This window comes from Alligator mississippiensis, chromosome 10 (genome assembly GCF_030867095.1).
Source record: "Alligator mississippiensis isolate rAllMis1 chromosome 10, rAllMis1, whole genome shotgun sequence".
In the NCBI taxonomy this organism is placed as follows: domain Eukaryota; kingdom Metazoa; phylum Chordata; order Crocodylia; family Alligatoridae; genus Alligator; species Alligator mississippiensis.
Genome location: NC_081833.1, coordinates 1473168 through 1487303, shown reverse-complemented (window position 1 = coordinate 1487303; position 14136 = coordinate 1473168). Strand labels below are relative to the sequence as shown.

At 59.0% G+C, this 14136-nt stretch overlaps 1 protein-coding gene across 2 annotated transcripts in view; it reads left to right on the top strand.

Annotated features, from left to right (window-relative positions):
* SEZ6L (seizure related 6 homolog like) overlaps nucleotides 1-14136 on the top strand; it is a 66718-nt gene that overhangs the window by 37959 nt on the left and 14623 nt on the right. The window contains exons 2-4 of one of the 2 annotated variants that reach the window (XM_019486893.2): nucleotides 9919-10172; nucleotides 10416-10626; nucleotides 11320-11453. In XM_019486893.2, the coding sequence (XP_019342438.1) occupies nucleotides 9919-10172; nucleotides 10416-10626; nucleotides 11320-11453 (599 nt within the window). Of the gene's footprint in view, nucleotides 1-9918; nucleotides 10627-11319; nucleotides 11454-14136 lie in introns of both variants that reach the window. The other variant, XM_019486891.2, reaches the window with a different exon arrangement.

The following is a 14136-nucleotide window of genomic DNA, read 5'->3' as shown; positions in this document are numbered from 1 at the left end:
AAGAGGGCAAGAGCTGGGGAAGGGGCTGCATGTGGGGCAGGGCGTCTCTGCCTCCTCTGGCCTTCGCACCGTCTCCCACCTCGCCTGGGTCTGGGCAGGATGCTGGGCTGGAGAGAGCTCCGGCCCCTTCAGCCGGGCACCCCTGTTTGCTGGGATTGCTGCGGCGTGCAAAGAGAGAGGGGCAGCCGGGCGCGCGGCTCCAAGGCCTCCACAGCTTGCTTGCGCCCATTGCTCTGAGCGGCTGATGGAGGGTCACGGAGAGGGGCCGTGTGGCTCTGGGTTCGGCGTCCCCTGCCCTGTATCCAGCGCGGATGTCAGCTCAAGCAGGGCGTCCCTCCGCAGAGCCGAGCGGCTCGGTGCCGCCCGTGCCCGTTGCAGCGGCGACCGCAGGCGCTCTGGGGCCTGCCTATAACAGCGTTCCCAAGCAATGGTCCTGCGCGGCGCCGGTTCCAGGCGGGCGTCATAATATTTTTACTATTATGATTCAGAGTCAGTCTCCTCAATTGATTATAAATAATGCAGGGTTTACTTAGCACTTTGTCAGCGCTGCTGTGCAGGGAGCTCTGCGGGGTTTCTCCTCGCCCAGCGCCAGGCCGGCGCATCCCTGCACTCCCCTCTGATCCCCCCGGTACATGGCGGCCTGATTTCAACCCCCGGCTCCAGCCACGCTGCAGTGCAGCAGCTGCCTGGAGATGCACGCCTGGCTTGGGGATGCTGACGGCATGGGGGATGCACGTCCTCCAGCTTATGGGATCCCTGAAATCGAGTCAGGATGTTCTGCACGGATGGGCATGCGGCCTTTGGTTGACCACGTCAGTGCTGGTTTTGCAAAGCCCTGGCTTGGTGCATAGGTCAGCACGTGGGTCTGACACGGACTATAGAGGCTGCAGCTATGTTTCGAGGTCTAGGTCCTGCTCCAGCTGGGTAGGATGGGCTCCTCCAGGCTGCTCGGGTGGGCAACACTTGGGTGGGCACACCGTGGCCTTTCTTCCTGTTAGAGCATCAGCTCCCTGGGGCAGGGTGGGGGGTGCAGCACCCAGCCCGAGGGACCCCTAATCTCAGCCGTGGCCCCAGTGGTCTGTTGCAAGCTCCGGCAGATGCCAGCTGGGTAGCCCTCATTGCCCTCCTGAGGGACTCATGCCCGACCTTCTTCAAAGATGGGGAAACTGAGGTAGAGATGACATAGGCCACACAAGCTGGTGGCAAGGCAAGGGGTACAGCTCAGGGGTTTCTGGCTCCTCTTCCTTGCCCTGTGTCCACCAACAAGATCCCCGTGCTGAGATGAGTCTGGCCTGCCCTGACACGCTGTCCCCGAGGCAGGCGAGGGTGTGCAAATGGTCCTCACGTGCCCATGAGCATCCTGGCACACCCCAAGCCCGACACCTCGCAAGCCTGCTGCATCGGGGCACCCACTCGCTGCCCCCCTGAATTTACTCTAGGGAGAGGTCATGCTGTGCTTTGCTTAATTCCCTCGTTAAGGCCAGAAGCTGGGGCCTGACCCGCACCTTCATCTCCCAGCCCCAACGTAGCCAACGTTGACTCCCCCAGCACTCATTGACCCTTTAGAAATGACGGCATTTTAACAACCTCATTATGGAAATGCGATGCTGAGGGTTTCGTTTCATGCTTTGTTAAGGAGAGAACCACTGAGACGCACCTGGTCATCGACCTAACGAGAGATCAGCCACCTTTCATAGTTTCCTAGTAGCTCGGGTCAGGAGGGGCCTGATCAGATCATCTCGCCTGACCCCCTGCCACAGGCAGGAATGGATGCTGGGGTCACAAGACCCCAGACAGGTGATCGTCCAACCTCCTCTTCAATTTGCCCAAGGTAGGGGCGAGGACCACTTCCCTGGGAAGCTGGTTCCAGATTTTGGCCTCCCTAACTGTAAAATATTGCCTCCTGATCTCTAACCTAAACCTGTTCTCCATCAGCTTATGACCATTGTTCCTGGTCATCCCGGGCGGTGCTGGGGAGAAAAGGGCTCTGCCTATTTGCTGTTGATCTCCGCTGATGAGTTTGGAGGCAGCCACCAGGTCCCCCTCAGCCTCCTCTTGCTGACACTGAACAGGTTCAGGTCCCTCCGTCTCTCCTCGTAGGGCCTGTCCTGCTGCCCTCGCACCAAGCGGGTGGCCTCCTCTGACCCCTCTCCAGACTGCCCACATCCCTCCTGAAGTGCGGTGCCCAGTACTGGACGCAGTACTCCACCTGCGGCCTGACCAGTGTCGCATAGAGGGGGAGCATCACCTCTCTGGACCGGCTTGAGATGCACCTTTGGATGCATGACAAGGTCTGGCTGGCCTTGCTGGCTGCGGTCTGGTATTGGCGGCTCATGTTCATCTTGGAGTCAGTAATGACTCCGAGATCCCTTTCCACCTCTGTGCTTTCAAGAAGGGAACTCCCCAGCCTGTATGTGTGCTGTGGGTTCCTTCTCCCCAGGTGCAGCACCCTGCATTTGTCTACGTTGAACCCCATCCTAGTCTCGTCTGCCCACTTTTGTAGTCTGTCTAAATCTAGTTGCAGCCTCTTTCTCCCTTCGAGTGTGTCCACCTCGTCCCACATCTTAGTGTCATCAACAAACTTGGACAGCGTGCTTTCCACCCCCTCATCCAAGTTGCTGATGAAGATGTTAAACAGTGCGGGCCCAGGGACCGAGCCCTGGGGGAGCCCACTGCTCACATCTCGCCAGGTTGAGTGCGACCCGTCCACCACTACTCTCTGCGTGCGCCCCATCAGCCAGTTTTTTACCCATCCAACTGTGCAGGCATCAATGCCACAGTCGCTTAATTTATTGATGAGGATGGGGTGAGAGACAGTGTCAAAGGCCTTCTTAAAGTCTAGAAAGACTATGTCCACGGCGACACCGTCATCCAAGGATTTAGTTACTTGGTCATAAAAGGCAATCAGGTTGGTCAGGCAGGACCTGCCTTTGATGAACCCATGCTGATTGCCCCTGAGCATGATCTCCCGTGCCGGCCCCCACTGATGTGCTCCTGGATGATCCTCTTCAAGATCTTCCTGAGCACCGAGGTGAGGCTTACGGGCCTATAGTTACTTGGGTCCTCCTTCCTCCCTTTCTTAAAAATTGGGACCACATTAGCTAGTTTCCAGTGCCCTGGCACCTGGCCAGATGACCACGAATGCTCATACAGCTGGGCCAACGGCTCCACGATGACCCCTGCCAGCTCCCTCAACACCCTTGGGTGAAGGGCATCTGGACCTGCAGACTTAAAAATGTCCAGCCCTTCCAGAAGATCCCTAACTACCTCTGCGCTGACTGAAGGCTTGATAGAGCTATCCCCAAGATTGTCCCCACCTCTGGCAGGAGGGATGTCCCGGTCCCTGTTCAAGAAAACAGGCAAAGAAACTGCGAGAGCTTCAAGTGCAGATGAACGGCAACGTGGGCTTGTATTACAATGTGAATGACCTTGGGACTCTCCTGCTCTCCATGTCCTTGGTTTGAATGCCCTGTGCTATTCCTCACTTGTCCCCACCGCTCCCTGAGCTGCAAACCAGAGGTCACGGGTGGGCTGAGCTTCTTCTCTGTCGGATGCTCCTGGTCTCTGCCATGTCGAGCAGCATCTTGGAGGAGACCCCGACATAAGACAGGGGAGTGAAGCTGTCATAGACCCGTCTTGGGAAAGAGCAAGGGAAGAGAGACACGGAGCCAGCCAAGAGCCAGTGGAGCTCTGCAGCGGGGGACGAGGGGCTGCACGGCCCCTGGAGAACGGGGCAGAAGGGCTGTGGTTTCCTCGTCAACAAGTTCAAGGCCAACTTCCACGGGTTTGGAGAGAGGAGGCCAGGCCGTTGGCCAATGAAGGGGGATTAAATCAAGGGCGAGTACCCAAGTGCTGAGCTGGGGAGCATGCATTTCCAGCCAGAAGCAAGCCTGGGTGCACCAGCGGTGATGGCACCTCTACTGGGAGGCAGTAGGGAAGAGGAGGTCTCTTGTGCTAACGTCCCCTGGTGTGCTAAGGGAACTGGTGAACGAACCGCCACTAATTACGGACTGCGGTGCTGAAAGCCATGGGTGCAGTCGTGTGTGAACCTGCAACCTCGCCCTAGCGTGGGGACCGGCTCCGTCGTCTGCGGCTGCATGCAGCAATCCCAAGGTCTGGCTCTTGCATGGCATCATGTCATGGCTCACTGCATGCAGGGGGATGCATGCACACCCCTGGCATCTGAACTTCCCCGGCACCCCTGGACCATGGTATGGGCATTAGGCATCCTCCTCCTGAGCTGGGCCCTTGGGTGAGCTGTGAGGAGGAGGCAGCGCCGTGCTTGACATCTTCTCTGCTGCGAGGGGAGAGACTCCTTCCTCCCTGCCAGCCATGCCACCCCCAGCCTGGCCTTTTCTTATGGAAAGACCAGGGCACGGCAAGAAGGACAGTGTTTCCTCAGTGCAGATGAGCGTCCCCCGATATGGGTGACTGGACCCGTGGTACCCGACCAGGCAGCTCTGTGCCATCCCCCTGCGATCGCTAAGCCCGCTTCCAGCACGGCTGCTAGCAGCAGCACTGCGGTGCTGCCCAGAGGGCGCAGCAATTAGGCACCGTTTGCACCTGTTGCAAACAGACAGCCTCTGCCCTCATTGCTTATAGCCTGATCCAGCGCACACCTAGCCGCAGTCATGCCAGTCGGATCAGGGCTGACGTGCACGACGAGAGGCAGCAGACAGAGGCAATGAATAGGTGCTGCATGACAAGCAGTGCCCGCAGCAGCGCAGTCAAGAGGGGGTTAAGTCAATCCCGAACTCCCGGTGTCAGGATTTGGGTTGCTCAATGCATGCAGAGAGATCAGAGGTATCTGCAGGCTCCCCCGGACAGCTCTGGAGGGCCAGGCGAGGCCGCGGGGGCAGACAGGGAGGCTCTGTCTGGTTCTGGCTGCTACCGCAGAGCAAAGCCCTTCCTCACACAGCCTGCAAGCCGATCTGCCAATCTTGTTGACATTGGTCTGGTCTCTGATTATCCGTCCAAGGCCGGCTGATGTTTATGCAATTAGCTGCAATGAGATGATGATTTACTGCTTAGGGTGGATGAGAGAATGCGGCAAGCAGCTCAATTTTCCTTCTCCTCCCAGGGGGGATCGCAAGCACCTGCAGCTTCAGGCGGCTGCGCGCAGGGGGCTCAGGGAGCTGGCGTGGCCTCGCCGCGGTCCTCTGCCTGCATGCAGATGTGCTCGGGGATCGTGCACAGCTGGCAGCAGTGGAGAAGTGGGGGCATGGGTGCGAGGGGCCCTGAGAGCAGGCGGGTTCCTGGGCCTGACCCCTGCACCGGTGCCAGTATGAGGGGCTAGCTAGGGCTGGGCAACCTCTGTCCTCAGAGCTACCTGGAAGCCCTGACCAGAAAATGCAAGTGTTTCCTAAACTATTGCACTACCACTATGCAGAAAAGCGAGGCCAGAGTCTCTCCCCCCCTCTCCTAGAGGATTTAGGGCTTGGGATGTCCCTCAGTCTGTGGTGCAGGGTTTCTGGCTGCAGAGCGCCAAACCTGGCAGCTGGAGCGGGACTGTCCTCAGCGGGGGCAGGTGACAGGACAAGGAGCAATGGGCTCCAGTTGCAGCAAGGTTGAATATTAGGAAAAACGAGGAGGGTGGTGAAGCACTGGAAAAGAGAGGTGGTGGGCTCTCCATCCTTGGAGGTTTTGCAGACCTGGCTACACAAAGCCTTGGCTGGGATGATGTAGCTGGGGCTGGTCCTGCTTGGAGCAGGGGTTGGACTAGATGTGGCCTCCTGAGTTCCCTTCAACCCCCGTTTTTTATTATTATAAGTGCCAGAGACGGTGCTGGGGCTGTGGACCCAGTCCCTGGGAGATCCTGTTCTCTTCCTGTGCCTCTGACTTGCTGGGCAACCTCCAGCGAAGAATGAATGGACTCGATAAGTGGAAGAGTGCGGCATTAAAGGAAAGGGAAGAATCCGAGGCTGGCAGCATAATTAGTGTCATTCCATGTGGGTTGATGAAAAATAGATCTTGTCAAACAAATCGGATGTAGCTGTTGCTGACAGCACAAGCTGGGTGGATAGAGGTAACTGTATTGACACCACAGGCGGAGACTGCTGTCTCGCAGACAGATGTCAGGCAGCGGCGGTAAGCGAGGGATTGAGATGGTACGAGCGGGGTGCCACCGGGATGAGGTCTTGGCTCCCCACCTCTTTACCAAAATATGAACTCGTTTCTGGTCACGTTTGCAGGTGACACCAATCGGTGACGTGAGGAGGGTGGGTCATGTGTGCAGGGCGCCTGGCACGGCACGGGGCAAGGTGGTCTTTGCTGCAGCTAGGCACAAGGACAAGGTCATGGACGAGAGCGCAGCTCACATTTGCAAGGTGGGGATGGGGCGGCTTTGGAGGGCAGCGGTTGGCACTAGCAGAGAGAGGGGATGAAAGCCTTGGATGCCTTTTGCAGGGAAACGCCGAGGCAAGAGAGAGATGATCGCCATCAAACCGAGATGGCAAACCTTGCCCAGGGGGAGGCAGGCTCACGCCTCTCGCCCCAGCCGGCGACACGGCAAGGGGACCCAGCAGTGGCTTTGTACTGGCCAAGGGATTTCAGACCCGTTTGCCAGCAAGAGCATGCGTGGGTCCCGGAGATGGGAGAGTTGGCCTGGCTCCATTCACGAGGACCGCGTGTTTATGTGGCCGAGAGGCAGAGCCGGCCCCTTCCTTCCTGCGCTACCTGCTCGTTATTTATTTTGGGCTCCGTCTGAGTGACTCTCTCCCACGCGGCAGCTGATTTCCAAGTAGACAAATAAGCCCAGCTTTGTAGCTCTCCCACGCCGCCACCGCGCAATCAGTCCCTCTGCCGTTGGGGAAGCGGAGGAGGGAGGGAGCGAGAGGCGCTGACGTGCGTGCGGGCAGGTAGATGCTGCCGCAGTCCCCTGGGTATCGGGTGACCCCTCGGCATGGGCAGGGGCGCGGGGTGTCGTGCCAATGAAGTCCGACCGGGCCTGGAAGAGCCCTGGTGAGGGCCAGCATCCTGGAGAAACTTTCCTGTGCCCGGTGCGCTGCACGAAGAGCGTCTGCCTGGCAGGGCCGGTGCCGTCGTCGCAGCGAGTGCCACGACAAGGTGGGAACAACACGTGCTCCTACTCTGCTGGTTCATACCGTCGTCGAAAATGAGGGTGGAAGGGATGTCAGGGGGTCACATCTAGTCAATCCCCTGCTCCAAGCGGGACCAGCCCCAACTGCATCAACCCGGACAAGGCTTTGTCCACCTGGGTCTTCAAAACCTCCAAGGATGGAGACGCCACCACCTCTCTAGATAGCCTGCTCCAGTGCTTCACCACCCTCCTACTGAGAGTTTTTCCCCTAATATCCAACCTCAACTTCCCTTGCTGCAGCTTGAGCCCATTGCCCCTTGTCCTGCCATCTGCCCCCACTGAGACCAGCCTAGCTCCATCCTTTTTGCAACCCCCTGCAGGGAGGTGAAGGCTGCTATTCAATCCCCCTTGGTCTGCTCTTCTGCAGACTACATCAGCCCACTTCCCTCTCACAAGTCCTGTTTGCCAGGTTGTGCAGCTCTCGGCCCCGAGGACTTTAGGAAGGGCAGATTAACCCCACAGCTTTCATCCCCCCTCCAGTCCGTTTGGAGCGAGAAGGGACTTTGCAGCGCGGATGGCTGGCAAATAAGGCGAGATTCAGGTGATGCTCTCCAAGTCTTGAATCTTTTTTTGTCGTCTCTCATACCACTAGCCAGGCCTTTCCCCTCCTGTCTGGTTAATGCAGTACGGTACAACCGTACGGCACGGCTCCAGGCTACAGCTGCACACACAATTCCCAGATGCAGAAGTGGGGTGTTGGGTTGAGCAGTAAGGGATGGGTTTGAGCGGTGACCTCCATCCCCCTCACAGCCCATCTTCCCCGCCTAGGGCTCAAAGTTGCCACGCGTGGTCGGACGTGGGCGCAAGCGTTACTGGTTCTTTAGCGCCATCTCCCGCTGTTCCCCCTTCGGTCTGGGGGGCACGTCTGAATGCAAAAAAAAATAAAAATCAAGATTTAGCACTGAAAGGGCAGAACTGATTCTCAGCACAGAGAAATGCCTCTTTTTGGGCGGGCTCATCTCTGGACCCGTCTGGGAAGAGAGGGGGAACGGGTCTCTCCAGCAGCTGAGCAGAGAAGAAGGCTGCCTTCGTTATGTATTTATTTGCAGTCACTTCTGGGCTTTTTCTTGCTAACAGATGACAAGCTGTCTCCCCTGAGCGGTGCCAGGATCTCTGCCGATACCGCCTCTCGCCTGAACTTAACGCTGCCTTCCAGAGCGTAATGACAAATTAGCACACTTTTCTCTGATGGGCTGTGTAGGCAGGAAAGCGCGTTGTAAATACAATTGATTTTCATTTCCCCCGTAGCGTCACTGGAAGCCTGATATTCAGGCCTGCGTAGGCTGCCCAAGAACACCGTGCTTGCGTTGCCATCGGTGCGTTACAGACATCGGTACTTACCGAACAGGTGGAGACGCTCGTACGCAGTGCGGTACACTTCTGGTACTTCTCTTGTAAATCCGCTAGAACAATTTCCTCTAAATTGCCGTGTCCCCGTTCGCCGCGCTGCCACGGGAGAGCGACGTGGCTAATGGGGCTTGTTCCATTGTGTTCGAAGGATGTACCGTCTAATGCCTCGTTCAAAGCCTTTGTAATTGCAGAACGAGCGCTCACACTTCAGAAGCAAAGAGTTCAAAGGCATTCAGATCGGGGAGCGGTGTAAACAATGGTGAAACTCCGGGGATGGCGCTCACCTGTGATAGCAACCCCGCGCTGTCCCTTCATCTCACAGTTCACATCAGAAAGCCCCTTTGTTCCTTTTCACTCTGGCCTGACATTAATTACCGGGAGTTTAAATGCAGACAATCAAGGCAGATTTAAAAATAACCACCGTGCATTTTGTTTCAAGCTCCTTTCATGTGAAACATGCAGGGGAGGTGGGGTTTCTCCAGCTTGGCAATGCTGCTCGATGGGATGGTCCTGGCCGGGCTGTTGCATTGCCCACCTTGCTCCCGTCTTGCAGCCCTGCTGGGCGGCCTGGGGGGTCCGTGTGCCGGGCATACGGATGGGAAGTGCCCAGTATGGGTGCTTGCCTTCCCCTTTGGGGCTAGCTGCTCATGCACATCTCAGCACTGGCTTGACTGGCACAAATGTTGCAGGAAAGTCAAGGTCAGCGTGGCACGCCAGAATCCAGCAGGTGCCAAGCCCCCTCCTGAGACCTGCAATTAGCAGCGCCCCTTGGTCCCCACCACGGCTTCAACTCCCCCTCCCCTCCGAGCTTCAACCCCGGGCTGGGGTCAGGGCAGCAAGAGCTTGGCATCAGAGCCCAAAACACCACATCCTCCTCCGGCTAGCTTTCAGCAATGCTTCGTTGCACATTGATGCTCGCGGGCCAAGCAGGCCAGAGTCAAAGGGAGCTTTCCCAGCAAAGGCATATATGAAAGGAAAGGTTATGAATCCCTGGTTCCCAGGGGATTTTGTTTCATTTCCCCTTTTATGAGTGTTGCGGTGGGACCGGCTGTCGTACCCCGAGGGCTGTGGCACAGTCGGATACGCCGGTCCTGAATCCACCTGCATTTCACGCAGCGAATCTCCACTGCTAGGGCCGGGTGGTGGTTGCTCTGATTCATCTTCCCTGCTTGAGTTCTCCCTTGCCCCGCGCAGACGATCCTTGGGCACGTGAAGCAAAGCCACGCTTTGCTGTCACGGGGCCATCCGGGCTCAGCTGAACTGGGCTGCTGTGTCCCCTGGGCATGCTCCTTCCATGCGCCAGGGGCCGGGGCCGTGCACCTAATGTCTTGCAAGCAAACACAGTGCCAAGTGCATGTGGGGCGTCCAGCCAGTGACTGCTGTCTGGGCCCTGATTCAATGTGGTTGGCGTAGGGCATCACTCCATGCCCAGGCTTCCCAATGCCTCTCTTTCCCCCCGTCTCTTGCAGATGCCAGGCTGTTCCCCTCCAACTCGTACCCGTTCCCATCCGAGGAGCTCGCCAATGGCACGGACGGGGAGCCCGGACTGGCCACAGCTCAGAACCGCGTCCCGTTAGGCGGGGACTTGGATGTAGCGCTCGAGGAGGCAACGCCGTCGGCGCAGAGAGATGGCGTGTCCGAGCCCACGCTTGCCCCCAGTGCCGGCACAAAGCAGCCCTTCCCTCCCAAGAAGAAGCCGCCATCAGCAGAGCAAGGAAACACAGTGAGGAAGCACCTGAGGCCCAAAACGACCCCGCCGGGCATTCAGAAAGCTGCTTCTCCACCCACCCTCCCAGGCCTGGGGACCTTCACCTCTACCGAAGAGCCACGTGCCCTGGGGGAGGTGGTTACCGTGGCCTCTGGGGCCAAGCAGGACACACCTGAGCCACCCCCGTGGGATGCAAGACAGGCAGGCGGTGGCACCACCAGTCCGTCCCCGCTGCAGATTTCTCCTTTCACCCCACAGCCCTCGGTGCCTCAGACCGGTCCTCCGAGCCCCGAGGCAGGAGCGCTGGCTGCGGCTGCGGCTGGCGGTCACAGCGCTCCCTTCGATGCTGCCGCCACCCAGACCAACAGCGTGGAGAGCGAGGCCAACGGGTCCGCCGCCGAGGAAAGCCAGGAGACCACCACATCCACCATCATCACCACCACGGTCATCACCACCGAGCCCACGCCAGGTAGGTCCCTGGGGAGGGATTTAGAGAGACACGTCGGGCGCTTGCACGAGAAACCCAGAGTCTTGTTTCCCCGAACACGGGACGGACTGAATGGCAGGAAGGTGTTTTTTGGCCAACTCTTGGCCTGTTTTGCAGGGTCGTGGTCTGGTCCCTCCTCCACACCCAGTTGTGTGTCCTAGCCCCTGCATTTGCTGTCCATCCCCAGGGAGGGAAGGAACTGGCCTCGGCTTTTATGCATGCTTTCCCACGTGCGTTTGCAGTGGGTGGCATCCCCTCTTGGTTCGGCGACCCGGCTACGCCGAGGTGCTCAGTGGCTTTTGACAAGTCCTAGATGTGGAAGCTTTGCCGTGGCCCGTAACCGTGGTTTTGCCCCTGCGTTGTCCCGTGTTGAGGAAGGGGGCAGGCAGGGGTGGAGGCATCAGGAGGATGCAGAGGGCAAGTCCAGGGCATTTGAAAGCGACCTTGCTCCTTCCAGCAGGTCTGGCAGAGGGTGCCCTGGATGGAGCAAGGCCCGGGGGCAGGCACCGTGCCCGTGCGGGTGGATTCGCTCCGGGCGTTCACGCTGTCTCAATGTCTGTGGCACCGGCAGAAACCCGCCGGGCTTGGGGGAAAGCAAACACCGCAGGAATAACATGCCTCGAGCTGCCTTTTCCCTGCAGCTCGGCTTGCTGACATGCATGCATTTGCCTACAGTTGTCTGCAGCGTGAGCTTTTACGCCCCGGAGGGGTACATCGACTCCGGCGACTACCCCCCGCTGCCGCAGCACAGCTACCTGGAGTGCACCTACAACGTGACCGTCTACACGGGCTATGGCGTTGAGCTCCAGGTAAGGGTGTCCGCCGGGAGGGGCGTGCAACAGAGCCACGCTGACGGCAGCCGGGGAGGCCCCATCGCTAGTGACGGTGGGGGGCTCGGGCCCATTGGGGACGGGGGTTTCGGCCCATGCGGGGAGACAACCGGGGGCAGGAATGACTGATGGAGGCGCTGGGGGCTGTCTTCGCCCGGCCTCGCGGCACCGACCGGGGGCGTCTCGGGGATGAGTCAGGCGGCACGGCACAGGCGCGATGAAATGATTAATGGCCTTCCTGCTGCTCCCTCTTGTTTTGGCAGGCAGCAATTTCGAATCCCTTCCACCCCGTTTTAATTATTTTCCATGTGCAAACGCGCTCGGCTTCGCTGGCTACACAGCTCATTACGGGTGGCAGGTGTTGAAATAAGGCCAGGCAACTTTTCACGGCAGCCGGGCGGTAACTCTGGGTGACGTAGGGAATTGGCTCCTCTTGATGCCAGGCTGATTTAGTCCTTCCGAAGCAGGGCGGGCGGGGAGACGTCTCCCCGCTCACACCTGGGCATGGAAATGCAGCAGGAGGCAAGGAGGCGACAGCCAACCCAGAGCTGAACTGGCCCGAAAGCGAATAACCCGATAACTTTGCAGAGAAACGGAGGAAAGCCCCAAAGAGCGAAGGCTGGTGGCCTTGCGGAAGGGAAGCAGGGGTGGGTGGACAGAGAGGAGCACGGAGGGGAAGAGACAACTGATGCTGAACTCCTAGCCGGGGTATTGCACCCTGCGAGGAGCTGCATCGTTCACCGTCTCGGCGAAGGACCCGCTGCTCGATGGTGATGCTCGGTCCCCGTGCAAGGGCTTTTCACACCCGCGGCGAAGCCAGCCTGGCGGGTGGGCTGGGAGGATCCCTCCTGCCTCCACCAGACACGTGCGGCGCTGACGTGAGCTCAGCCTGGGAGGAAAGCGAGAACTTTTCCTCCGCAGGAAGCTGCCCATATGGTCCCCTTCTCGGTGGCTCATCCCCCCTGGCACAAGCCCATAGCGTGAGCCAGCGGCTGACAGTCCTCCCGGCAGCAGGAGGGAAAGATGACGGTACCGGGCCATCCTCCTGCCTCCCAGGGATGAAGGGGGAGCCGTCTCGTGGAGAAAAGGCCCGCTCCAGCTCCTTGTCTCGGGGAGGTTTCCTCCAGACCAAAGGCGCAGGGCTGCGGCCGAGTCCCTCCTTCACAACTGGGCCCCGGGAGCGAGGAGAGCAGGTGCAGAGCAGAGCTGCCAGCTGAAAATCCCTGCCCTTATTTTGACTCGAATCATAAAGGGTCATTGAATCACCGGGCCGTGGAGCTGGCGGGGAGCTCCAGGGGTCACAAGCCCCTGTCTGGGGCAGGATGAGCCCTGTGCAAACCAGCCCAGACACATCGGGCGTCAAACCGCTTAGCAAAACGACAGTCACCCCGATGCAGCACCAAGCATCACACGCGACCCTGCCCCAGGGAAAGCAGGGGGATCAAGGCCGCCAACGTCCTGCTGTGCAAAGGGTGATGATATATGCTCCAGAGGTCCCGGCTACAGAGGAAGGCAAAAATATCCCTTCTGTCTATTTTGCTGGTGCGCTTTGGGAGCCGGGCAGTGCCTCGCAAACCCGATGCGGAGGGCTGGGATCAGCCCAGAGAAAAGTGCATGGCTGACTTCAGTGCACATGGGCTCAAATGTCCTTCCTTTTGCTTTCCTCCGGTCTGGGCCAGATGGGCAGCAGGGGCTGGACTCCCTGACCTCCCAAAAGCGGTGCCGTCCTGTGACTCTCGGGACGGCCGAGCCGACCTGGCTGTCTCTGGAAGGGAGCAGAGTGCTGGATCCACTCGTCGTACCCTCCTGTCCAGGGGCGTGAGACGCTGTCAAGACCCAACAGCTCCAGAATACCTCGGCCGCAGAGGAGACCCGTCTATTTGGGATGCTCAAGCAAAGGGCAAGGCGCAGAGAGGAGCCTGGACTGCCCCCAGCGCTCGGCTCTCGGTGTCGGGAGGTCGGTGGGGTAGCATGCACCAGCCCCATCTTAGTGGCTCTGATGGCTGCCGTGGCATCACCTGGATCGGGCCCTGCTGTCTTCCCACGTCATCGAGTGCCCGGGGAAAAATGCATTGAACTCAAGCTGGGGCTTGAACCACCAAGGGAGATTTGCAAAGGCACAGGTGGGCTGCCCGTGCCCACGACCCATTGGAAGGTGTTGGGAGCCGGGCCTCTGTGCAAAGCTCCCCCCCGGTCGGCCGGAGAGGAAAAAGGGGTCGAAAACAGAGCGAGATCCAGTACTCAGTGTGAACGCCAGCAATACTCAACCGGGGTGCCATGGCCTCTTCGGGGGACCTTGACATCCTTCCAAGGGTGCCGCGGGGCGCCATGCAACATCGGCACTGATTCACGAGAGAAACCCAGCGACCTCACTTGGGGAGGCATCGTGTTAGAAACCTTGTGCCCTGCTGCATTGTTTCTGGCTTCTTAGCCACGGAAAACGTGCTCTGTTATTTGCCTGCAGGCCAAAAACAGGTCAAGACCAAGCGCTGGCATTTTCCAGGGGCTGCCTCCGGTCCCTCGCATCTCAAAAGGCTGAGAATCGGGAAGGCTGCGCAGCGGCAGCGAGGTGCAGCATTGCCCTCTCCTGGCTAGGATTCGCGTGCACGCTCCTTCCAGGACCCTGGAAGCCACGTCCGTGCTAATTGCAGAATTTGGTTTC